Below are 27,305 nucleotides of genomic sequence, written 5' to 3'. Positions count from 1 at the left end.
AAAGTCTGGAGGAACTTCGCAATCCCTCTACCCCCACCCTGAGGATCCCTCAGTAGCAGACAGGCCATGGAAATCCTTCCCTGGTGACTCTGAAGGTCTCTCCAGGTCAGGGAAGCAAGTGTGTCACTGCATAGGTGGATTAAGGCCGGCCTGGGACTCTCTTTTTTCAGTAACAGAGCTTGTACTAAAGAAAACTGAACACTTCTTCCTATTCCAGTGTCTGTGCCTGTATCCCTGACTATTCCAAAAAAGAAAAAAAAATATCTTTTTAAGAAAAATTAAGCAAGTGTGCTCTTGAAAATGATGTCACTCAAATCAAGGTGGCACTTGATTGTGATATTGAACAGTAATAGAAACTTTGAGAACCAAGCTCAAATCTTTAAGCCTTTTGTCATTATAGAAAGTGAGAGTGATTGAATACTTTTCAGTTGCTAGAAGGGCTAAAATCCCTTCCTTCTTAAGGTGAGGCCCTACTTACTGAACATCCCATGAGAGTGTCTGATTCTCCTGAATCTGCCTTGCATGCTTGGAGACTGTTTGTGGGACCTTCTTACCTGGCCTGTGAGGACAAATGCCCAGGATCTCTGCTTCTCGTTATATCACTCAGAGAAAGCCACTTTCTTCCTCTGATGCTCAACTTTTTTCTCTGTAAAAATCCCAGTAACAACACAAGGGACCTCATAAGGTTGTTGTTGAGGACAGATTGAGAGCAGGGCCCAAGGTGCTTACACATCCACACCATGTATGAGCCAGGCATGTGAGGAAATGCCCTCCACTCAGGTTCCTCATCTGTCAAATGGGGTGGCAGTGCCCTCCTTCATGGTGGCCCTGGGGATGAAATGAGAATGTGCAGGGTCATAGTGGGACATTCACTCACGGCAGCCATTGCCATGAACCACATGGATGTCCACCCTGAAGCATGGACCAAGTGGGGAATATGTTTTTTTTTCCCCTCAGATTCAAAATTTTGCATAAACATTAACCAGGGACTGTTGAGCTTCTCTTCATATTAACCTTAGTGAGTTGGTCTGGAGTTAGGCTGCCCGACCTTTTCTGTAGGCAAAGGAGGATGGCTATGGGCCCCCTTCTGGATTTCTGAGTCTGGAATTTTTCTCATCCTCTGACCATCTCCCTGTAAGGGCTTCTACAATTTCATTTATCCCGTATCTGTCTTTTTATGGTCCCTGCTCTTCACAGAGAAAAGTAAAGAAGGAAGAAAGGAAAGAAGGAAGGGAACTTGTGTAGGTAAATATTTTGAATATTTATGAAATGTTTATTTTAAATATTTATGAATTATTTGCATATTTTAAATAATTATGAATCCATAATTCATACGTGACTTTCACATATATTTTGCTTCGGGAGAAAAGCACGATTAGAAAAAAAATGATAAATTATTCCTCTTGGTTAACCTTTAGTTAAAACAAACATATAAACTCCCCTTTTATTTGTTTTTTTTAGCAATTAAAAAAAGAAAGGTGAATCCAGGCACAGATAAAATGCTATTGAGAGTTCACAGTGGATTTTAATTTCATAGTATATTTGAATTTGAGGTCTTATATTTCACATCAGGAAGCTAAATTCAGCCAAATTTTAATATGAAAATACCTCTGATCAAGGCATAAAATTGTACTCTAACCAGTAACTATTACCTTTCTCTACATCTTAAGAAAACATGCTTTCCTTAACTGCTTTTCCTCGGTCGGTCGTCCACACAGTTAACATGTGTGCCTAACTCTTCATTATCTGCATGATAATTATCTTGTTGAATTATCAGTAGCCAGATTTTTGGACTCTTTTTCCTCTAAACCTTGCATACTTTTGGCCACATGCCACCACCACCCAACCAGAATGTTCTCAGGGAACATATTTTCCAGGCTAGCTTTAAAAAAAAAAAAATCAAATAGGATTAGGAAGATAAAGCTGCTGATCATGTAATGCCCTTTAGAGTCAGACATGCAGATATTTGTGGATTATCTATCCTGCTGCTTTCTTCTGTGAATTCACTGTCTCCAGATAAGCTTTGGGAAGCTAGAGAGAAATGGAGGAGAGTGAGGCAGAATACAGCAGTCTACATTAAAAGAGAATATTACTTTAAGGGCAGTGATCTAGATCCTAAGCCACTCATCCTCAACAACCTTGTTTTTGTGCCTCTTCAGTCTCTCAGAAACAGAACTGAGCTAAGGAAGGAAAATGCAGGCGAGGGTTGGGGATAGGGTGAGGGTGGCAGGGAGGGGTCGTGGGCCCAAGGAAAGGACTTACCTGGAAGCTTCTATGAGTTAAGATGATGTTGAGCACTTTTCACATCACATTTTCACATCATCTCCTGCAACACTCCTAACTGTCTCATAGGCACAATTGCTGTATTTTATAGAATTAAAAACAGAGCCTCAAAGGTGCCTGACTGTCTAATATACCACAGCAGATGCTGGTGGATCCAAAATTCTGAATATTTCTGTCTGACTTTGATGAAAATATTCTTTCCCCTGTAATGTGCAAGGCACATTATTACAGACACAGGACTCATTGTTTGGGTCAATTATATAATGAGTCCAATGAAGAAGGCAATTATTTTGTAATATTTAGGACAATAGGCAGAGTACAGGATTTCTCTGAGTACTCTGAGTAGGCCTATTATGCTTAAAAAATAGCTATATGAGAGGAGCAATGAGAAAAGGCCTGAGTTCATTCTTCTGTTGTGCACTTGCATGTGTTGAATATGATACATCTGAATAAATACTGTCAATCCCTGACTCCCCAGAAGCTCCCATTCTTCTGGGAGAGACAAACATGTCGTCCAACAATACCATAGTAGAGCTGTGTCACAGAACAGGCAGAACAATAATGCAACCTGATGGAGTAGAGATATGTTGTGCAAATCCAAATTCAAGACATCACCCTCTGACTACTGTCAGTTCTTCATCCAAGTGATTCCTCCTTCCTCTCCCTCTTTATATCTGACCTCTAAACAGGCCTCTCGCTCTTTCTGTTCAGCTCCCACATTGCCTCTAGAGAGATCTTTCTAAAGCCCAAGCACACAGTTACATATGGCCTACCACCCCTCATTGACTCCTCATTGCTGTATAGATGAGGTTCTTCCCAATCTAGCCCCTTCAGAACTCTTCCATGGTCTATGGGGCTGCCCCAAAGCTCCTGCCTTGAATAGCTGCATGTTTCCTTCCTTGCTTCCCTCGACTACCTGGTCAACACTCACATCCAATCCAGGACTCAGATTCTCTCCACAGGAGCCTTGAATATTATTTGCTCATATGCTTCTCTTTTTTTTCTAATTTTTTTAAAAAAATTTAGTTATAGGTGGACATAAGATCTTTATTTTATTTTCTTAAAGTGGTGCTGAGGATCAAACCCAGTGCCTCACGCATGCTAGGCGAGCGCTCTACCTCTGAGCCACAACCCCAGCCCTGTTCATATGCTTCTTTACTTCCATTGACCTGATCTCCTCAAAGTGCTGAAGCTGGTTTTCTTTTTGCCTTTGCCTGCTTACCTGAGTGAAGCTACACTGACTTAAAGTAGACAGTCCTCAATGCCAGGCTAAAACTGAAAATAACATTTGTGCTGGACCTTAAAGATTGGTTTTGCCAGTTGACTAGGGACAACATTACTATTCCATTTCCTTCAAAAAGGATGATAACCAGAGCTGCAGTTCAACAGTGCCATTGGTGTGGTGGAACTGAATATTTGTGACCAGAATGTCACAAAAGATTGGTCAGGGCCCAGTCCTGTTGATTCTCAAATATTTCCAATATAGTAGCACCTACCCACCTCTGGAGTTGTGGGAATGACTGAACTAGAAACTTTGAGAGCTAATGTCCCCTGCAGTTGTCAGCCCTGAGTTGCTGTCTTCCTTTGGACCCAGCTAGATGCAAGCATGACCTGGTGGCTTTGCCCATTGTGAGTCCTTGTTCTCCAGCTTGGCCTTTTCATTTGTTTCATTATTGTATTTATTTATTTTGGAAACAGACTTTTTCAATGTGCATTTCCTGTCCCTTTGTTTCCCAGTCGTGCGTTTCCTTGCTCTCTGGGGGGGAATGTTTCAGATCTCTGCTGACGGTGCCCAAAACGCATGATAAAATTTATTGCAGCGCCTTTGGCCTCTAACTCGCCATCCCCAACCAACCCAAACAGCCGAAACTCTTTTTATTCAGTGGCTTTTTCCATGTAGTGGGAAATAAATCTTGACTGTTACAGTTTAGATCTGCCAGGAAATTCACTCTGGGATGTTTGCCCACATCCACTGGCATTTTCCAAAAGGAACCCCAGGTGTCTGCATTAACACCAGCAGGACCACTTGAGGCCTCCAATGGCATTTGTCAGCTGCTTTGTTCTCCTCCTGAGCTTAAAAGCGAAAGATGTGAGGAGCAGTCAACATCCCTAAGGGTCCAGTGCCTCCCTTATCTCCGAAGTCCTCACCCCTGACGTGTCTGGGGTGTAGTAGTCAAAATATGACTGCTTATGCTACAGCATCAGCACGGGTGCCAGCCCCCTTTGATTATCAAGTTCAAACAAAAAGAAACTTTTTTTTTGCCTTTCTTTGCCTCCAATGGACGTTGTTCCCCCACCTAATAGATAATTTCATGGATCTGTTACTTAATGTTTAAATTCAAGACAGAGAGGTCACAGTTGAAGAAGGAAGCCTGCTGTTCCCGGGGCTTCTCCTCCAAAGGGTGTTTGATTTAGCTGTATCAACAAATGACTGCATTCTCTAGAGGTTGTGAACACAGCTGCCTGCGCTGGAGAGAGTTCGGACCTCTTCCTTCCGCCAGGGTGAACTCTGCTTCCTGGTGAGTGCCGGCAAAACAACCAAAAAGGGACCACGGACTTGTGTAGACTTCAAAGGGTGGTGGCCCTGCCACCTGGCTTTGGCTATAGCAGTTGGGAACTGAAGGCGACCAGGAAACCCCTTTTCATGCTTGATTGCTGTTTCCTTGGCTGTCAGAGGCCATTATAATGGTTTTCATTGAGATTCTGAAGTCTGGCTGTAACATTTGCCTAGAGCCTGCCTCAGAAGCCACAAGATACTGACTTTCTGTTCATGGAAGAGGTCCTTTGAATTCTTTTCCCAATGGTGGTGCTGGATATATATGGAGCCCTTATACTACCCAGTTTTGTCTACTTGTACTCTTCCCTCCCATTCATGATAGTACAGTTTCTCTCTGTGTAGGTCCAGATAGTTTCTATGAATACCATGGCCTCCATCTCTTTAGAACCCACCCTGTTGTGACTGACTAGCCAGGCAGACCAGACCAAATATATCAAAATGGAGGCCCTTTGCTAAGGGTTTAACCAGTTAGCTCTGCCTTCCTAACATACTCATGCACATACTTTACTAATATACATGCCCTTTAGCCAAGATTTTAACTTTGGGGATCAGTGCAAGTATCCATAAGGAATGAGGTCACTTGCTGTGAGGCAGGTGGCCTCCCCATGGGAATGCAAGGCTCCATCATGAGTCATACCCCCAGAGGAAGACCTGGGGACCTCTGACTCATGTGCAGGGCATTTTCTATAATCACTCTGCCTTGACCTCAAGATTTGATGAAGAGGACAATCTGGATTTGCTTTGTAATACCTTCATCTGTGCAGATTTGTCTGAATTTCACTGAGTGGTAATGAGCAGCCAATGAACTCCAGGTTAGGACCCAGCACCCCTCCACTCCCATGCCCAGGTGGGACAGGGGCTTTGGCTTCTGTCCATAGCATTATTCTGACCAGATGAAGTGCTGTGTGTGAGTCCCAGACAGATTATTTAAAGAAAACATCTGCCTTCCTCCCTGATGAGCAGCTGTCATGAAGGAAAAGTAATTTGGCAGGGGCTTAAAAGTCACTTGACACTGTTGACGTTCAAGATATTTTACAAAAACAACAAGAAAATTGGTATTTATTAAGGCATTGATTCCTGAGACAGTTGAGTATACTGTAATGGTTAAAAGCAGACTTTATCCAGAGGAAGCTTATCTCATTGTGCCCCGAAAGTGAACTTGGAGTGATCTTGGCAGCTGACCTCAGAAGGTTGTTAGGGTGAATGGGTTAATCTGAGTGAAGTCCTTGGACCATGACCAGCACAAAGCAAGACTTCAGTCACCATTTTCTTTCCTTCCCTGTTTATTCCCCCTCCCCCGCCCCGTAGAGTTGGGGATCCAGGGCCTGGTCCTACTGGGCAAACAGTCTACCACTGCTACACTCCAGGGCAGTGTGGCCTTTTTATTCTTACAGCATGGTGCTTGCTAAGCCCTTCACAAACACTGTCTCATATGGTCCTTAGAAGAAACCTCTGAGGTCAGACACAACTCAGATTTACAGCGAGGGAGGCAGAGGCCACGCAGTCAGGAAACACCATGCTCTAACATTTTCCAAGATGAGGAAGATGGAAATGGGTCAGATGTTTTAGGGTGGAAATGAGTATTTGAGAAATTTCTAAGCTGTTTGTGTTCAGAGAGTATCAGGGCATCCGTCTAGGGGAACACATCAGGATCTGACTATGAATCAGCTGCTTGATCAGCTGGCCCAAGTGGAGCCCATGTCATCATGGGTGTCAAGAAAGTCACTGAAAACATCACTCACTTATTCTAGTGTAGCTTTTACCTTCAGACTCATAAGTTCAAAGAGAATAGGCTAGATAGTTCTAAATGTCACCTTATTAAAAATGCATGTGTTTATATTGCTTTTTTTAATTTTAAGGGTGATACTCTCATTAAGGTCAAAGCAAAAATTCACTTTTTGAATTTCTGCTAGTTTGTCATGTAATTCTTGGGTGCACAGAATATTGTTCAAAATAGTAATATGGCTACACTCCTTACAGCATTCAGGACTTATAAATTTAAATCAAGTTCAATTTAGTAAATGCTTATTAAGTCTCTGTCATGAGAACAACCCTTCCAGAAACCATAACTAATAAGATATGGTGTTTGTCTTTCTGTGTCTGGCTTATTTCTCTTACTATATTTGCAGTTTTAAACTTGAAAAACAAATAAAATGAAACTGTGTTATCACTCATCTTGAAGAACTTAGTATCTCTAGAGCTATGATGACAATATAGCAAACAGCAGCCCTATGTGCTATTTAAATTAATTTTAAATTAAAAATGTAGTGCTTCTGATGCACTAGCCACATTTCAAGTACCCAATAGTCACATGTGGTTACCGGCTACCATACTGGACAGGGCAGAGACAGAACAATCCTATCATTACAGAAAATTCTGCCAGACAGTGCAAGAAGATGCACTAGAACAAGAGATATTGTTCGGGAATGTTGTGCCCCAACTTTGTGGTTGGACTATGGCTGGCTCTTAAAGGAACATGAAGGCTGTGTGTGGTGGTACATATCTGTAATCTGAACAAACAGAAGGCAGAGGCAGGAGGATCTCAAGTACGAGGCCAGGTTCAACAACTTAGTGAGACCCTGTCTCAAAATTAAAAATGAAAAGGGCTAATGATGTAGATTGGTGGTAAAATATCCCTGGGTTAATTACCTGTATGAAAGAGAGAGAGAGAGAGAGAGAGAGAGAGAGAGAGAGAGAGAGAGAGAGAGAGAGAGAGAAATGAAGAGAAACAGCACCACACTGCAGGCTCAGCACGTAAAGACATAGACACAGATTCTGTTCCTCACCTACGATGACCTCAGGCAGAGCCTTTGCTCCTCTGGTGCCAAGTTGGTTGGTTGTTTTGATTTTTTTTCCCCCCCAGGAAAGTACGGCTATCAGACCACAGCCCTCTCAGACTATCCAAATGCCTTGTGGTGCTATGTGAATTGGTAGAATATTCTGTGTGTATGTGTGTGTGTGTGTGTGTGTGTGTGTGTGTGTGTGTCTGAGACACACCATGAAGTGCATAAAGAATTTTTATCTCCCAATATATTTTTGTTTTTAATTTTTAGATTGACTCTAATTGCCAATATTGTGTATATGCAATTCTTTTTTATTGAAACATAATATTTGTATATTTTTAATACAACACATATGTACAAAGCAGAACAATCAAATCAGAGTAATAAGTATTTCTATCTCTTCAACCAATAATCATTTTTATGTGCTGGTAATTTCATACTCTTTGGTTCTAGTCATGTTGAAATGTATTTAGATTGATTTGACCAATAGTTAGTTACCCTAAGATGCTAAAGAAGAGCCAGAAGTGATTCTTCCACTCTCCCTGTTTTGGTTGGAGCCTCTCATTGAACTTCTCCCTTCCAGTCTCTAATGACCACTGTCTACTGTGTTCTTCTACAAGGTTGACTTCATCAGTTTCCACTAGTGAGTGAGCAGATATGGTATCTGTCTTTCTGTGTCTGGCTTATTTCTCTATATTTGCAGTTTTAAACTTGAAAAACAGATAAAATGAGACTGTATTATCACTCATCTTTGTAGAAAGTTGTGGTCTTCCTAAAGCAAACTTAAATGTGTGTTTTGTTAATGTGTTCAAGCAGTTCAGTTCTGAAGCCTTCTTGCCCAAGTGGCCAGTCCTATCCACCCACAGCTGTGCTATTGTAGTTAGTACTGACAGATGACCCTGGGGCAGGCCTTGGGTCGGTAGCTGTGATGAGAATCTGTGTATTAGATCCCCTTCCCCCCAAGAAAACTGAACATTACATTATTTATGTCCTGAAGAATTGAACATTTATTGAGAACCTTTGGCATACGATGCACTTAAGTCTTTCATTTCATTTAAGGACTGGCCAGTATTTCTAGGCAAGAAATGCCTGTTTTCAAGAGAATGGCTCATGAAAACCCTGAATTTCCTGTATCTCTATGATGTGTAGAATTTCTTAAGGAAGTACCAATTCCATCTCTTTTTAAAATTATTACCTTCTTAAGCCTTGGCCCCATAGATGTTCTCAGTGTGCCTGTGTTTCTACCTGTGACAACTGGAAGCCAGTTTCCTTTCTTTTTTATCTAGAATACTGAGAACTTTACCTGGAACCTACTCTCAGGCTGTGGAGCCTGGGGCAGGACAGTTCATTACCAGAGACCCAAGGAGGGTGGGTTTGCAACAGCTGCATGTTCCCAGACAGCCCCTCAGAAATCAGAGGCTTCTGAGCCGGGTGTTGTGGCACACACCTATAATTCCAGCAACTTGGGAAGCTGAAGCAGGAGGATCATAAGTTCAAAGCCAACCTCAGCAACTTAGTGAAACTCTAAATAAATTGTACAAAGGGGCTGAGGATGTGACTCAGTGGTTAAGCACCACTGGGTTCAATCCCAGGTACCAAACAAAATCTGGCTATGTTTCTCCTGTCTTCATTTAACATTTTTGGAACCAAATGAATTGGAATTTGATGTCTATTCTACCATCTGGGGGGAACTTGGCCTCTTAGAGTCTAGGTTTCCTGGGCTACAAAGTAAGATTAAGCAATGCTGGCTGCTCTGTCTCCTCTAAAGACACCTGTGAGCATGAGGAAGAACTGGAGCCACATGTCCCTGGACCTGTGGACTGGGGGTCTTGCTGCAGCTCCTAATGCCCCAGGAGAAACTCAGCCAGAGATGGAAAGTGGGGAGAGAACCCAGGCTCTGCCATTTTCTATCTGTGGGTCTCATGCCAGTCTCTTCCTAGGCTTTAATTTCCTCTCCAGTCAAATGAGGATTCCAGCTACCCGCCCCTCCCCCGGGTTCTTTGTGGGAATTCGTTTGTTTCTTAAAGCCTGCATTATGTCAATAGCCTTCCAAATTAGTCTTCTTGCTTCTCTCCTTGCTCCTTTCAGTGATCTTGGGAATAGAACCCATATGTCATACTTGTCCTTCAAACCCTATAGTGACTCCTTATGGTGTGCCCAGAACTCTCCCAGAGCATTGAAAGCTCTGTGTCCCCAAAAAACCCTCAGTTGATTGGTCACACTGCAGAGTCCCACAGGGCAAATGACCTCCCTGTTCACCACTCACCTCTGCTCACCCTGTGCTCTTCTCTGTGCCTGGCAACCATCGGGGGAGCTTTTTATAAAATGCTGATGCCTTGGTCCTGCTTCTTGAGATGCTGATTTAGTTGGGTGGTAGGTGCCTTTTTAAAGCTCCCCAGTAGTCTAAGCACAGCTGATGATGGGAACCGCTGCTCTATTCTAATCAGCCTTCCCTGATTCCTTCCATAGACTTAGCCCCTCTCCCCAGTATGTTTGAGTTTCTTTCAGGAGGAGATTATATCACCTTGTCTTCCTGGAGCTAAGCAGGCTCTGGCACATGGCATACTCTCAGTAAGAAATTCATCAAGACAAGGCCATCTAGGGGCTGGGATTGTGGCTCAGGGGTAGAGTGCTCACCTGGCAAGTCTGGGGCCATCGGTTTGGTCCTCAGCACCACATAAAAATAAATAAAGGTACTGTGTCCATCTATAACCAAAAATAAATAAATAAATATTTTTTTAAAAAGACAAAGCCATTCGATCTTTTATGAGTTCTAAGAAAGAATTATGGATACTAGCACCCCAAGAGTATTTTAGGAACAAATCGTAAGGGAAAAAAACAGATGCCAGTATAATAAAAATGCTTTATCAAATCTGTACAAGTGGGCAATCCCTCATATTCAAACTCAAAGAAATTCTTAGTTTTGCTCTTTTGTGGATACTTTTTGTTTCCCTATCTTCCAGGAGGAGAAAAGAAACATATAAGGGAAACTCCTCTGTTAGCATTTCTTTTCATTAAGCTGCAATTGGAAATGATTTCTCAGGTGAAATCACTTTGACTGTCCTTTCTTTCTTCTTCCCTGTTCATCCCTTAGCTGTCTACACTGTGTGTTTGGAGATAGTTCAGGAAGGTTCAATACTTAGAATGTTTCTCTCTCTCTCTCTCTCTCTCTCTCTCTCTCTCTCTCTCTCTCTCTCTCTCTCTCTCTCTCTCTCTCTCTCTCCTCTCTCTCTCTCTCTCTTTCTCTTTTATCATCAGGCTTGATCTTCTGAGTAGCTGTGTGCACCATGACTCTACTACCTCACCTCCCCATGCTGAGGAATGAGAGCCATATTTTTGTCATTCTGAAGACTTGCATATTTGGAGCCCCTAGAGCCCCTACTCTAGACACACTGAGAAATTAACCCCCTGGAGCCCCTACTTTAGACACACTGAGAAATTAACACCAGACCCAGAGTTAATAGTTTATAGTTTATAGGTCTCTTTGCCTTTCACTCATCTCCTGTGGCAGCAGCTTATCCTCTGTCTTTTGAGTCTCTGTAGCTGATGCTCCTCAAAGTCCCTTGGCTTTTGTGATTATCTGCAGTGCCTGGTCCTGGATAAGTTTGAAAGCTATGATGATGAAATTCAGCTCACCCAAAGAGCTCTCTCCCTGCTGGAGGAAAACAGATTCTGGGCTGCTGTGGTATTCCCCGACATGTATCCCTGGACCAGCTCCCTACCACCCCATGTGAAGTACAAGATCCGGATGGATATAGATGTGGTGGAGAAAACCAATAAGATCAAAGACAGGTGACATTTCAGGCAGGGCTCAGTGGGCTCCTCCAAAGTCAGTGGGATTGAGGCTGGACTCAGTCTACAAATCAATAAAATTAAGTTACATAAGAGGAAATAAGATTTTTTAATGGCTCAAAGTAGAGTCACAAAAGTGATTACAGAGTCTTACTGTGGCTCACAGTCAGCTTTGAAATTTAAACTGTGACCTAGAAAGCAAAACTGAATACTTTGGGAACATTTAGGAGAAAGATTTTCAGAGAGTGAGTCCTGAGTCACTTGTGCATGGGGAGTGGGTAAGCTGCCCATTCCTAGTCACATCCTCTGTTTCTCCCTCCTATGTCTTCTTAGGTACTGGGATTCTGGCCCCAGGGCAGATCTTGTGGATGATTTTCAGTACATCTGGGGAGGCTCTGCCTATCTGCAGACATGGTTGAGCAGGGGATCACAAGCAGTCAGGCCCAGGTGGAAGTTCCAGTAGGAGTCTATCTCTAGCAGATGCCTTACCCCTGCTACGTAGATGAATCGTGAGTTCCAGGCAGCCCATCCTCCTCCTTGAAAAGCTAGTGGGTTCTAGGGTTGGGTGGGTGCTCCCAAGGATTCAGTGTCTCCAGAGAGAACCCTGTGGACTGGGATCACATTAAAGAAAATGGAGCTATGACTGAGCTGGCCCCCCAGCTCCAGGCAGGGGCAAAGGAGAAAGTGAAGCAGCAGGGAGTAGGGAAAGAGCTGGTGTTGGAAGTGCAAAAGAGAAGGTGAAACTTAAAGCCTTGGAAGTGAGTTTGGGGAAGGGGATATGAAGGCTATCTAAATTTCCCACTACCTAGTATGCTTGGTGTGTAGAAGGGTTCTGGTCACAGTGTTTGCCCACTGATTGCCAAATCAGCAGATTTGGATTCTGCATGGCAAGGAGGTCTGGATCCTAGGAGCCTCGGAATAATGCAGCTGTTTCCCTAATTAACATTCCCATGAGGTATGCTTAATGAAAAGATGGAGGAATGCATTGGATGAGCTGGTCTCCTCCCCTGGCCATCTCAATCCCCAGGCCTGTCATATCTATACTGTTTTGCTGAACATATAATTGGAAGGTGATAGAGAGCAAGAAAAAGCTGGAGAGGAGATGGGAGGACACATTGATCATGGCAGATGAGGTCAGAAACATTTACAGGACAATAGTACAGAACTACAGTTGGTTTATGGATTCAACTCCAAGGGTTTGGGGGGAGATTGGGAAGTTCACCATAGTGGAAGTGTGTGTCTGTGGGGTTCAGGAAGGAGAGAAGCATGCATAGCCTGAAGAAAGGAAGAGTCAAACTGCCAGCTAGAGAAACGGTAAAACAAAGCCAAGTATGGAACACAGGAAGCCCTCTCTCAACACTCTAGTTCAATCAGTTCTCCAGCCTCAGCTCTGTGGAAAACCAGTGAGATAACAGAGGCTGTTCTGCAGTTAGTGTGGGTTTGGACAAAAGGCAGAGATGGGAAGTAGAGCCAAGGGCAAAAGCATGGGTCCACTTTTAGGATAAGAAAGGGAAGTGGGTGGGTAAGGGATGACATTGGGTTTGGGGTCATTCAGTATGGGAGAGTCCTCTGGTGGCCATGGTAAATAATGTGATTTATTTACCCATTTACCTGCAGACTATTTATCTATCTAAGCTATCCAGAAAACCACTATCTTGCTCTATAGAGAAAATAATGTTTCAGGGCAAAATGGAATGTATTAAAGGATCCAGCCCACTGAATGCCCAATGGAGATTTTTTCTTCTTTCTTTTTCTTCTATTCTTTCAAAAGTATTTATTCTATCTCCATCAGGAACAGGACACTCTATTATTCTGCCTCTCTCCTCTTCCTTTAGTTTTATGATCATCCTGAACCTCTGTTTCCCTATCTTCATGGTGCTGGCATGGATCTACTCTGTCTCCATGACTGTAAAGGGCATCATTTTGGAAAAGGAATTGAGGCTGAAGGAGACCTTGAAAAACCAGGGTGTCTCCAATACAGTGATTTGGTGTACCCGGTTCCTGGACAGCTTCTCTATCATGTCCATGAGCATCTTTCTCCTGATGATATTCATCATGGTAAGCCAAATGGAAAAGGCCTAGAAATTTGTAAATAATTTTGTTCCTTACGCCTTTCCTCCCGTTAATGAACTTGTGCCTATTAGTCATCTGGCTACCAAGGATAGCATGACATCCAGCTTCCCAGCCCTTTCAGCCAAGGTAGAAGATTCTCAGAGAGAGAAAGCCTCCCTCAAGGAGTGTATCATGACACCTTCCTGCTCCTGTCTACACAAGGTTTTCCAGCCCCATTCCATGCCTCTCTAGAGAGACTGCTATTAAGAGAACCCAGCACAGGGTGATTATGTGTTCAAAAGGGTGTTCTCTTTGCACACACAGAAATTAGTTCAGGAAATTTTTCTGAGATTATCATTCCAACAACTGGCTATGGTTGGAATGTGAAATGCCTTTTCAGTGGTGTTAGGGGAAGGGCCCTGGACTATTTATTAATCATCATCATGGCTACACCACTCATGGCTTCACAAAAGAAAAAAAAAAGAGGTGCTCCCTGCAAAATCATCAAAACCTCTCTGTTTTAAAGGATGGCATTTGGGGGCTCAGTGGTAGAGCATTTGCCTGGCACATGGGAGGCACACTGGGCTCGATACTCAGCACCACATAAATACTAAATAAATACAATAAATGTATTATGTTCATTTACAACTAAAAGTATTTTTTTTAAATGAAGCATGGAATTTGGAATCTATCCTTTCTCAGTGATAAGGAGTTTTTATAGCCACAGACAAGTGTGCATAGGTCCAGCTGGGTGCAGGGGCATACACCTGTAATCCCAGTGGCTCAGGAGGCTAAGGCAGGAAGATTGTGACTCAGCAACTTAGCAAGGCCCTAAGCAACCCTGCCTCTAAATAAAAAATATGTATATTTTTTAAAAGGGTTGAGGATATAGCTCAGTGGTTAAGTGCCCCCAAGTACTTGTCCCCTTCCCTGCCCAAAAGGGTACCTAGGTCCATTCTCTGCAAATTTGCAAATCCCTTGTAACTAGATACAGTCATAAAACATCATTCACAATACACTGCTATCCTTCATTTTTAGCTCCTCTACAGTAGAAGTTCTTTTGTATTTGTTGAATGGTAAGTACATAAATTTAGAGTCTGATATTTTGGGAGGTGGAATTTGATGTAATATTTATGCTTCAGACTTGCAAACTCCTGATACAGACTCATCAAGCTGGTTCAACCTCTTCACCATCTTGTATTGCGTGTTCCTCCGCACTATGCAATAGTATAGTAACCCACAGAATTTTTTGAGTGTCTCCCATCCCATACTGGTCCACATGTGGTATCTCCCTGATCCAAGAATATTCCATCATATATCCTGTCCAACCAACATATATCCATTTAAACCAAATCCCATCTGTTCTCTTTATAATAAAATGTTCTAAATCTCAGGGATTTTGTTTTTTAGAGTTTCATTATAATCCAGTGAGCTGTGACCTTAACTAAACCCTGAAATAGAGTTGAATAAAAACCAGTGCTAAGGTGGATAGAAATCAAACATCTCAAACAACCTGATTCCACCTGGATGTGGCTTTAAATTTGCAAATGGGACCAGAGCCCTACAGAGATGAGGGGACCAATTTGTCAGCAACTTGTTTTATCCCATCCCTGGGTTTGCTCAATCCCCAGAGCCTCAGAACTAAAGGAGTCAGGGGCTGGGGTTGTGGCTCAGGGGAGAGTGCTCACTTAGCACTTTCGAGGTCCTAGGTTCGATGCTCAGCACCACATAAAAAAAAAAGTAAGTAAAATAAAGGTATATGTCCAACTACAACCAAAAAAAAATATTAAAAAAAGAACTAAAGAAGTCAATATGTAAACATCTGACTGAATACCTGTGAGGCTTTGCCTGACTTGTTGCTAATAACTAACATGGAGATCTGCCTTCCTAAGAATGGACCATTTGGATTTCAAAGCTAGGACATGAGGTAAAGAATGGTCGTGAAGAGTTTCTAGCACAAAGGTTCCTCCTTGTGAAAATAAGAATATTAGTCCAGTGATAAGCTGAGCATTCTACACCAAAGCAGGGTTTTCTTTTGAATGACTTTCCCATCTTCCCTTGTTCCTTCCTCCCCAACTCAACAACTCAGGAAAGAAGCTGGAAGCAAGGACAATGGAAGGTTCCATTGTTATGCAAGCTGCTAGGAACAACAACATAAAACAGTGGTCATTGGTAAAAGTCAAATCCAGTAAAATAGTAGTGTTGGCCAAATGACTTACATCCCTGGCTGAAGTCAGTGAGAAATTACACAGCCTGGTGTTTGTGGGATTTTGCTTTGGGCTGGGGCAAGAAATTGATTTCATTCTTCTAAGAACAGAAACAACTGTCCTAAAGTTCTTGTAGTCAAAAGCCGCATGTTCGGCCATAGACTTACTTTTGCATGAGATTAAAGAAAGGGCATGGCGCTTTCTAGTGTGATGTGGAGTACTTTTGACATATAAAATCAGGGGTGTTGAGTCCTAATTTTGATTTTTATTTAGACTTCCTCAGACATTTGTTCTAATTAAGCACAGCTCTCTTCCACCTTCCTTTCTACACACACACTCCTTTTTTCAATCTCTTCCTTTAGTGCCCAATAGGCTTAAGGACATGAAGGAGAAATGGTGACCACAGCAGTAAGAGGCACACCTGTTCCACTCAACTCTTCCATGTTCATGACAGATATTGCTGATTGGTCTCTCTTGTCTACTGAGAAGAACCCAGGGCTTCATGGAACCACCACAAATAGACCAGAATTAATTTATGAGATGAACCCATTTGTTCATTTGTATTCCTGAGAAAAGCACAGGATCATCTATTTGTGGAGCTATATCCAAAGGGTTAAACTCCTCATAGGTTGCTAGAGTGAAGAACAGTGAAGAAAGTCTAGTACATTTAAACATCTAGCCTTATAATGTGACTGGGCAGTAACTTACTTAGTGAGAGTTGCTAGTTTGCTCCTATTTTCTACATGACCAATGTGAGAGATACTGAATACTGCAAGCAAGTTCTGTGAAAAGTATTTGTATGATAATCATGAATGGGGAGGGCCCATCCACTTCCAAGTGATCTAGATTCATTACTGACATTTCACATATGTATGTGGCAAACCTCAGATACAAGTGCAGGTGGTCCAGTGCAGGCCAGGCCCCAGGAAAATATCAAAGCTTGTTTTGAGTGGTCTTCCCACTCCCTCTCTGCCCTCATCTACTTAGTTCCTCCAGGGTGCTGTTGGTGCCTCAAGCACCCTGACCCAGGTCTTCTTCCCTTGCTGTAGCATGTTTCTCCACACCATCCCCTTTGCACCTGGGATTTGCTTACTTAACCTATAATAATTGCCACTAAGTGATAAACTTAAGCACATTAAAATTTTTAAGAGTTTATTTGAGCAAACAGTGATTCCTCAGTGAATCAGGCCTCTACTCAAGAGATGGGGAAGCAAGACATAGAAAAAGAAAATATTCGATTGGTTAAAGTCCCTAGAAAGAAGGTAGTTGACAATTTCTGATTAAGTGACCCTTACTTGGAGTTAGCATTGGTTTGCTTATATAGAAATCCGAAACACTGGAGCCAGCTCAGCCTAATGATCTCTCAGTTAATTTTCTGTAGCACTGCCCATGACTGAGAGGCAGCCTAATGTGGCACCCCTCCCAGGGGAAATGGCATGTTTGAGATTAAGAAACTCCGCGAATAGAGGGTGAGTTGTGAAAATGTAGGCACTAAAAACAGGCACAGGGGAGAGACTCCTCCTGGGCGGAGGCTCTGGAGGCTTTGGCATCACTGCACACAGGTCACCCTGAATGGGATGGCACCCTGGGCATGGGCGGCAATTACTGACCCGAGACCTCTTTCAGCATGGAAGAATCCTACATTACAGCAATCCGTTCATTATCTTCCTGTTCCTGTTGACCTTCTCCACTGCCACGATCATGCAGTGCTTCCTGCTCAGCACCTTCTTCTCCAAGGCCAGCCTGGCAGCAGCCTGCAGTGGCGTCATCTACTTCACCCTCTATTTGCCGCACATCCTGTGCTTTGCCTGGCAGGACCGAATGACCGCCGAGCTGAAGAAGGCTGTGGTGAGAGCCTGGGGCTCACCCTGGCATGTATTGCCTCTGGAGGGTCTGTGGCAGCCCATCCTGCTCTCTGAGGAAGTCTGCTTTGCCTTTTGGCTCCAAAGAACATAAGACTAAAAGGTTAATGTAAAGCTCAAGGTGCAGGGGCAAGAGTACCAGTAATTGCCACCATGACCTCCCTAAGGGTCCCTCTTCACCAATCCTACTTGATTAATGTGCCCTAGAAAGTCCATGAAAAGCCAGTTCAGCCCATGGTCCCCTTTATTTACAAGTGAGAGGAGAACCAGGTGATCATTTCACTCACCTTCCTTTTCTTAGTGTTTGAGAAAAATCAGAAAGCGGGGAGCTAATCCTTCACTGTTCAGAAAGATGTTTTCATTATCTGAAAGGGGCTTTTCCTGCTCCAAAAGAACTTGGATCAAAGTGGTTCTACAAGTGCCTTTGACATGCTCCTCAGTGCATGCAAAATTGGTGCAGAAATGAACTCCCAGAGTCAGGCTTTCTGGCCAGGAGAGGACTCCTGAAATTGACTTTTGACTACCTGTCAGTCAAGAGAGGACTACTGCCTGCCTCTGTTTAGCAGAACTTGTTCTCACAACTCAAACTCATTTGGCTGCAGAGCTGCCAGGGCATCTGCCTTTTATTTCTCATGTTAAATAAGCAGTTAATTGCTGCTATATATAGCTCCCAATTTTCTAAAATGATCACAGTGTAGTGGTAGAAATCCTGCATCAGCCTGAGGGCAAAGCTGAGCTGCCTTGGTATGCAGTGGTTAGTCAGACAGTATTTTTGAGGCCAAGCCAGCATCTTGGGAATGTGGATCCATAGGGAGTTGTAGATCTGACAACTGTGTGGACAGGAGCTGGGCTTAGATTTAAAAAAAAAAAAAAAGGTTTATGTAGACATAGAGCTGGAGAATCTCTTCTTTTTGCAGAGAGACACTCTGAAATCTTTCCAGGGTCCTCCAAACTACAGAGAGACCTCTGAGCAGAGGAAAGGGGGATACCAAATCCTTCTGCAGGTGCTTTGTCATTTCAGGGACCACCCAGGGGGACTTGGCTGGAAAACTTGATCTTCAGATTTTCTTCTGCACTTCACCTATTCAGTTGACTTGCTCTCTTGGGAGAGAACCTAAGAAAAATTTTATCCCCAATCAGGAGATAGGAAAGGTGACAGTCCATGTAATCTGGGGGTTTTCTTACCTTTCTGACAGGCCTTAGGAGGTCCTGAGACCATTCCCTGATGGGCCCCTGGCTTTCCCTAGGAAACTGATGCTTTTGTGGGCCCTTCCAGTAGGATTCACTCAGCTCAAGTTAGCATCTTTGTTCTACCCAGAACTGTGTGCTCCTCCAAAACAGAGGAAAGAGGAAACAGATAGGGGAAAAGAACATGAGAGCTGTTGATTCTGTGGTTTGTTATGCTGTGTGGCATTTCTTTGTCTCCCCATTGCACTACAACATGACTATGTTCCATTGAACAGATGAGCATGGCCCAGTGGATATTGGGCAGGGGTCTCTGAGGCCTGAGAAGCATTCCCAGAATTCTCACCTATGGGAAAACCACCGTAACCCCTCCATGACTGGCCTAATATTCAGACACAGTGTGAACCCTCTTTTGGCACTCCTCCCTGTATTCGGGCTTCTGGGTGCTGGTGGGTTGGGTAAAAGACCCTCTGCTTGTCTCTTCCGTCCTGTTTACCCCACTGCAGAGCCTGCTGTCCCCTGTGGCATTTGGGTTTGGCACTGAGTACCTGGTTCGCTTTGAAGAGCAAGGCCTGGGGCTGCAGTGGAACAACATTGGGAACAGTCCTGTGGAAGGGGATAGTTTCCTGCTGTCCATGAAGATGATGCTCCTTGATGCTGCTATATATGGCTTGCTTGCCTGGTACCTTGACCAGGTGTTTCCAGGTAGGTGTCTCCCTCCCTAGGATAAAGGTGATTGTGTTCTTCAGAGCCCCAGCTCTCACTCATCCATCTAGTTTAAATTTTATATCTTCTTAGATCTTTGAATTTGGGCTCTCAGAACCAGCATTTAAAACTTAAATCTAGAAGCCAAAGATACACCAGCAAATTTGGTTGGCTCTACTTTAGAAATAGATCCAGAATCTGTTTCATGTCACCACTGTCTCAGTCCAAACCTCCTTCTTCCACCATTACCTCCTACCATTGTGTTCTCTAAATTGTATTCAGATAGAACTTTTCAGAATCTGGGTCAGATGGTGTCAACCCTCTCTGTTCACATCCCTCCAGTGGCTTTTCTCTCATTTCAGAGTAAAACCCAATGTCCCAACTCTGTCCTAGCCCACGCTTATTATCTGGCTCTAGTGATCTTTCTCATCTCCTGTCCTTCCCTTCTCCCTCATGTTTCTCTTCTCCAGATGCATTAGCCTCCCCATTGAATGGTCCCACCCTAAGTATACTTCTTCTGCAGGCCTTTGCACCTGCTCTTCTCAATGCCAGGAGATGTTTCTCTCCATCCCTCATACCTGCAGGCTCATTTCCTCATTTTGTTCAGGTCTCTGTTCAGATGTCTCCTCATTACAAGGATCTTTCCAGACTAATGATATCTATCACTATATAAACAACATTCCTTCTGTGCCCACCTCCCCATATTCTACTTTGTTTTGGGAAACATTCATCACCACCTGATATGACATCTCTAGGTTATTTATTGACTCTCTGTACTTAGGAGAACTTAAGCCCATGAAAGCGGGCACCTGATCTGTTTTGTTCCCTATGACAGCATCTGTGCCCAGAATAGTGCTTGATACTTTGTAGAAACTGAATAAATACCTAATCAATCTGTAGCATGAAAAATTAGCTCCTGAAACAAAATTGGCTATTTGCACAGTTTTGGAGTCAATCAGATTTCCCTTCAAATTAGCATTTCCTAGGAATAGGTTCCTTGTGCTGTGGTGGCTGAGTTTAATTTTTGATGCTGTCACCAAGAGCAGGCAGGGGAGGGTGAGGTGGGTTCTGGTCCCTGAGGAGGGACAAGCTCATGATTCTCAGATCATCGCAAAGCAGCCTTTGTTGGCAAAAATAAGTAGGCAGCGACCCTGAATGGGAAAAAGATGGCTAGGCTGAGTCCAGAGGCCTGGGTTTGGATATGTATTCATTTCCGAGGGCTGTCATAATAAAATGCAATAAATGGGTGGCCTAAGACAATAGAAATTGGCATCTCACTGTTTTGAAGGCCACAAGTCCAAAATCAAAGCACAGCCATGTTCCCTCCAAACCCTGTAAGTGAAGGATCTTTCCTTGCCTGAAATGAGCTTCTGCAGGTTTTTCATACTCTGCCTCTTCTTGCTCAGAGATACATCACTTGAGTCTTCCATCTTCACATGTATGTCTGCCTTTACTTGGCTATCTTCTTATAAACCAGTCATATTAGATGGGGGCCCACCCTACTCCAGTGTGACCTCATTCAATTTAACTGAACACATCTGCAATAACTCATTTCCACGTGACGTCACTTTCTGAGATATATGGGGTTGGAATTTGGTGTCTTTCTTTCAACACTGTGCTGACACTAAATGTGGTTTTTTTTTTTTTTCCCCAGACACCAACCAATTCTCTGACACCAACCATTCAACCCAGTTCTAACAGTATCCAGAATTAGCGAAGATGCCACAGGCCCAGTTCACAAGAGTTCCCTCAATCCAGACATCAGGGGCAAAGGCAGTACCAGGATAGCCACATTTTGCCACAGTGTCCTAATTTCAATGACAACTTTTATAGAGCATTAAACTCAGGAACAGCCAATAGAAGAGATGCATAAGGCCACAGTGTGTGTGTGTGTGTGTGTGTGTGTGTGTGTGTGTGTGTGTGTTGGGGCGGGGGGGTCCATGTCTTCTCTGTGCCCAACACACTCCCTGCACCAAAATGTGCTTGCCAACCTGGATGCTCTCCAAGTGCTAATCAAGAATTTTTATTTCAATCTCCAGAGCTCTTTCTCCCCACAAGTCGGAGGTTGGGGCTAAAAGTTTGTCTCTTCACAAATTTGTTCTTTCTGATGACCAGTTCCCATTCTGCCCCACCGCGAGTCACCTCATTAGCAATAACTCAGGTACATTGAGAAAAGGGGTCCATGAATAACAGAAGACACTCCTATCAGGGAATGTCAAGGATTTTAGGAGCGCTGTGCCCTGCACAGGAATTAGGGAGTAAGACCAAGATATTGTGTATAATACCACTGACCCCAACTTGTCTTTTTGGAGAGGGAGACAATTCAACCCATGAGGCCATGACCCAAACAAAGACCCTTGAACTTGCTCATTCTGTTTCTTATATCTCCTCTGCTGGTGGAAGAAGATTTACTTTGAAATTCTGCATAATTCAAGAGCTTGTTTTTAGCCAAGCTAAATAGTTTGTTTTGTCAACAACTATTTACTATGCAGCACCATTGTGTGAGGCCCAGCAGGTTTTGGGAATTAAGGGGTGGCAAAGATAGACCCAGGCCTGCCCTGAGAATTTACAGTCTAGTGGGGGGGCGGGGACCATGACCCACAACAACTATTTAAAAAGCAAGGACAGTGTTCTTACAAAACCAACATTTTGTAGGGAGCAAAAGTTGCAACAAAAACTGGACTAGAAATTTGGGAGTCTTTTCCTTGAACCCCAGCTGGATCCAGTAGAACGAGAGCTTGAAACAGTGATGTTAGAACCAGATTGCCCGAGTTGGAATTCTTGCATTTCTGCTTATTTACCTGTGATCTGGGGCAGATGGCTCAAACTCAGAGAGCCTCATTTTCTGTATCCACAAGAATAATATTACTACCTATGTTCTAGGGTTGTTTTGAGGATTAAATTATTTCACACACTGAAAGTGCTTATAGCAAGGCCTGATGCAGAGAAAGTATCCAACAAATGTTAGTGATTATCATCATTTCTGCTATGTGGTAACTGCTGATGTGACTCAATTCTTCAATAAAATGTTTTCTTGGAAAACTGATATCAGCCAAGACCATCACTATTATTGTTGCTGGTAACACCCAAAGAACATGACCTTTTGCATTACAACATGTTGAAAGCAGTAATCTTTCTGGTAGCCTGTGGATAGCAATATAATGGCTTGTGAACTATAAATATCTATAGTTATAATTTGAGGTAGAGACAGATACATTCTAGATCTTATAGAACTGTGGTAGGGTAAGGTAGCAGTTCGCTTAGGTTTCTTACTTGCTTTTCTGTTTTCAGGGCACCATGGAACCCCACTTCCTTGGTATTTCTTTCTACAGGAGTCTTACTGGCTTGGTGGTGAAGGTGAGTTGTTTAAAAATTAAAACAAACAAACAAAAAAAACTCTTTTTAAATTTAATTTAATTTAATTTTATTTTTTATTATTATTTTTTTAGTTGTCAATGGACTCTTGTTTTACTTAGTTATATGTGGTGCTGAGAATCAAACCTGGTGCTTCACACATGCTAGGCCAGCGCTCCTGCCACTGAGCTACACCAGCAGCCCAACAAAAAAACTCTTAATGATTGACACTGGCTCCTTGGGCTAATGTGGGATGTGTGTGGCTTGTCAAAAATGAACCTTTTTGTCAAGGGTGAGATTCCTGCTAAGCCAGCTCTGCCACCCAGCACCTCCTAGCAACACAGCCTCTGGGAGCCCACCTTTGTATCACTGGGCCAGTGACTGAGAATTAGCAAACAAGTTCATTCCAGTGGATTAAATGCCCTTTTACAAGAAGGCCATACCACTTCATGGTTCACATAACTTTTCCAACTTCTCAGCTTAAAGCAGAGATCTGGGGAATCATGGGGGGATCTCTGCATTTGTCCTTTGCTGCCTACCCTCTACTTTCTGATTCCTTTCCACATTTCCAAAATATAAATTAATTCATTCTTCCAAATTGAGAATAAATCAAAGGCAGAGGCAGAGCTGTCAATCTCCAAGGCAAACACTTCCAGGCTCTCCCAGTGCTGATCTTTCTTACGCTTGGGGAAGAAGGCTAAAAGGGCATTTGCCCATGATGGACCTGAGATAAAATTTAACTTTAATCCTGAACAAAACAGAAGCCTGGAAAAAGTTCTAGAAGTAGAGAAAAGCACAGCTTCTTTTGGAAGTTCTGAGAAGGCAGAGAAATTCTAGAGCTATGTGCTACAGTTTCCCTAGATCTGGGAACTTCTGGAAGCAAAGGAAATACTTTCCAATGTGTTTGTTGCTCACCTACCTGCCCTTCACTTTATGGGGCCTAGACCAGGATTATCCTTGAAGCACTAAGATCAATATTTGCTTTCTCTAGGGAATTAGTCTAGGGATTTTAAAAGGCCTGGGTAAGTTTTTTGGTGTTCTTTGTTTGTTTCTTTCTTTCCAATGGTCCAAACTTTGACAGCCTAGCACTTTTTCATTATATTGTTTTATGTATCTTGTCTATTTATTAACCTTTATATTTCTACTACAATAAAGTTATAATCCCATGATAAGGGGGGAATTTTCAACACAGGAGTGTGTTCCTGGAATAGAGTGTCCGTGAATATCAGGACTTGGCTTTATTCCCCTCTCTCTTTCTCCAATCCCAAGAGATACTCTGCCTCTCAAGAAAAATATCTGAAGACAAATATGCTTCTTCAAAAGTGAATCACATACATTTTTGCTGACAGAAGTCAAATATTTTTTAGTTGTCTCATGGGCTAGACTGACTTAGATCTCTAACACTGTCTAAAACCAGAAAACAGCTAAGTTTTCTACCTTATCCCTTCTTTTGACAACTGAAGAAATGGAGCCCAGGATACATCCGTATTTTGCACAAATCCCCACTGGTCACTGGGGAAAAAATCTGGAGCTTGAATAGTTCTCCTGGCAAGGACCCCACCCCAATGGCTCAACTATTCAGAAGGATGTTTCCCCCTTGCTATTTTATTACCCATTAGTGCAGTCTGCCATCTAGTAAAGTGACCATGGGAGTTGCAGGGAATAGATTGAAAAATCCTTCAGGAAGCAGGGCTACAAGTACTAAAGGGAGCACATCCCTGACCACCAGGCCCTGCCTGCCCCTCCACTGCACATTCTGCAAATCTACAGAGGGGTTGTGCCAGGGCGCTGGTGGCTGCTGCATTTAGAAAACTGGTCATGCATCTGCACTTGAGTCCAGGGTCCTGAGGTGCTGGCAGCAGTGGCTTCCTCTTCTCCTACTTCCTCTCAATTTGCCCAGCTTTTTTCTGCTTGTCTTCCTCTTCCAGGATGTCCTGACGTCCTTTGAGAACAAATGCCAAATTTACAAAATCTTGTCACCTTGACTGGACTTTTACCGGAGGTTCATCATGACATCGACATGTTTTGGATTGTAATGAAAACAACCAGTGGTGGGCTAAAGAAATTTAACCCATTCCAAATTCAATCTTGGATTTGGTTTTTGTTTTTAAATCCATTGCTGGCATTGTAGGCCCTCCCTGGCACACTAAAAGGATGAGGGAGGCAGGGTAGCAGTAGAGCACTTGCCTAGCATGCTTTGAGGCCCCAGGTTCCATCCTCAGCACCACTGAAAAAGAAAAAGCAAGAGGATGAAGGTGAAACTCTAATTCTGAAACTCCAATTCCAGAACTCCCCTGGGCTTGGCAGAGATTGCAGGCTGAGGCTGGAGCTCTTCAGTAGGACGGCCCAGGGGGCCTACAGGGGCTGGTCTCACAGAGGCACTGGCTCGGCCTTCTAAGGGGACTGTTTTCCTGTTGTGGAAAACTCACTTGCTTCCCCTACATCTCCCCTCCTTTCCTGTTCCTGCTGATTCTCAGCTCTCACTGTGAGAGTAACACTGGCTTCTGGTTGGTGCAGGGTGTTCAACCAGAGAAGAGAGGGCCCTGGAAAAGACTGAACCCCTAACAGAGGAAATGGAGGATCCAGACCACCCAGGAGGAAAGAATGGTAAAACCCTAATAAAGAGCAGAAGCAAGGGAAAGACTGTGCACCCTTTAAAGGCCAGAGCAAAACAGCTCAGGATGGGTGAAATGAAGCCCAGGAAACCGACTCCCTCTGTTGACCACTATTGAACCTCATGTCCAGGTGCACGTATGGGGAATGAATGGTTCAACCCAGACATTAACGCATATTTCCTGGAGAAAGCAAATCCCGAGTTTGTAGTGTGTTTGTGCCCTTGTTAGGCAGATCTCAAGTGAGTTGCATGAATATGCTGACTTCCGAGGATTTAGCAAGAACAATGACTTGGGTCACTAGGACTTAAAGCGGATATGAGCTATAAGGAAAGACAAAAATAAATGCTTCTGTGTGCAGGGGAAAGAGTCTAGCAGAGCTGACTGCACTTCAGTCATGATTTACAAATCTAGAAGCCCATTCATTCAAACCATCAAAAGCCTTTCCTGACAGTGGAAGTTACCTAATCTTTTCTGGACTAAAGGGCCAGGTTCACAAGTCTGTGTCCCTGGCTCTGGCTGCTCTATCTTCCCTCTGAATCAGTTTTGTATTTCTCCCAAGGAATTTCAACCCTAAGCATGAGCATTTCTCTGGGGATGTTAGAGCTTAAAGAAGAACACAGCCTCTGACTTGGCCTGACATTGCTAGAGAAGATCCATCCTCCACATACCCCAGATGCCATTTCACAAAGCTAAAGTCAGAAACCAGCAACTCCCCCCACAGAGCTGTTTTGCAGGCAACAGTGCCTCTGGAAGACCCTCATCTCAGAGTATATGACAAGGCTGAGACCTGGGGGCTGGGGAGACTGGAGACTGGTTCCATCTTAGCTACAGGCCAGGCCAGGAGGCACAGAGAGAAGAAGCAAGGGGTTTGGATTTTTTTTTTTTAATTTTGCAGGGAGCAAATGCTTAGATCTACAATATTCAGACAACCAGTGAAGTGTGCTATATAGAGTTAAACACCCTGCACCAACCAAGAAGGATCAGGATGTGGGTAGGAACAAGGGCAAAGCATGATAAGTCTACATTGGAGAGGATAGAAAGGAGGACAAGGCTTGAGGGACAGTGCTGAGGAAGAGTGGCCCATCCTGGAGTTCCAAGGAGAAAGAAGTCAGCTGTGGTCAAAGTGGACTCAAAGACTCAAGCCAAGGTTGTCTGGGATAATGGTGCCTCCAGGAATGGACATGGGGGAGTCTGAAGGAAACCTTGTCTGGGGAAGAATATGAGGAGTCTGAGCTGCTACCAGAAATCCATGAGGAATCCCACAGACCACTGGAAACAAGGGTCTGGGACTGAAGACAGAGCTTAGGGCTAACTGTATGCATGGACAGTGGATGCTCTAGGGTGAACATGGGCTCTGGGTTCAAATCCCAGCTCTGCCACTTGTGAGCCCTGTGACCTTGATAGGACACTTTGATGTCTGTCTTGGGTTTCCTCACCTATAGAAATGAGCCTAGTATTATCTACCAGGAGGGGCTTATAAGTATGAAATGAAGTAATTCATGGAAAGCACTTGAAACAGTGCCTGGAACAGAGTAAGTGCTAAATAAATGTTCAGTACTATTATCTCATTGTTATTCTGCTTTTCCTTACAAAGGTCATAGCTGAAGCAAGGACGGGGTGGGATAGGGCAGGGAAATTATAGGCAGAAGACAGTGGTCTGAAGAAAGAACCGTGAGGAGCGTGTATGTTAAGGCACTGGGTTTTTATCATGTTTGTTTGTTTTCCTCAAGACTCCTTCTTTGAACGTGAGCTTCCAGGGCTGGTTCCTGGGGTATGTGTGAAGAATCTGGTAAAGATCTTTGAGCCTGGAACCCGACCAGCAGTGGACTGTCTAAACATCACCTTCTATGAGAACCAGATCACCGCCTTCCTAGGTCACAATGGAGCAGGGAAAACCACCACCTTGTGAG

The 27,305-nt window shown here is 43.5% G+C and overlaps 1 protein-coding gene across 1 annotated transcript in view; it reads left to right on the top strand.

Annotated features, from left to right (window-relative positions):
* LOC144249265 (retinal-specific phospholipid-transporting ATPase ABCA4-like) overlaps positions 1-27,305 on the top strand; it is a 112,014-nt gene that overhangs the window by 50,628 nt on the left and 34,081 nt on the right. Inside the window, 9 exon segments of the mRNA XM_077791556.1 lie at positions 11,210-11,415; positions 11,749-11,819; positions 11,822-11,924; positions 13,251-13,473; positions 17,301-17,522; positions 19,228-19,426; positions 22,718-22,783; positions 25,298-25,387; positions 27,126-27,300. Coding sequence (XP_077647682.1) covers positions 11,210-11,415; positions 11,749-11,819; positions 11,822-11,924; positions 13,251-13,473; positions 17,301-17,522; positions 19,228-19,426; positions 22,718-22,783; positions 25,298-25,387; positions 27,126-27,300 — 1,355 coding nt within the window.

This window comes from Urocitellus parryii, chromosome 11 (genome assembly GCF_045843805.1).
Source record: "Urocitellus parryii isolate mUroPar1 chromosome 11, mUroPar1.hap1, whole genome shotgun sequence".
NCBI classification, from domain to species: domain Eukaryota; kingdom Metazoa; phylum Chordata; class Mammalia; order Rodentia; family Sciuridae; genus Urocitellus; species Urocitellus parryii.
Note: the sequence above shows the minus strand (reverse complement) of the source record. Positions and strands in the feature narration are given on the sequence as shown.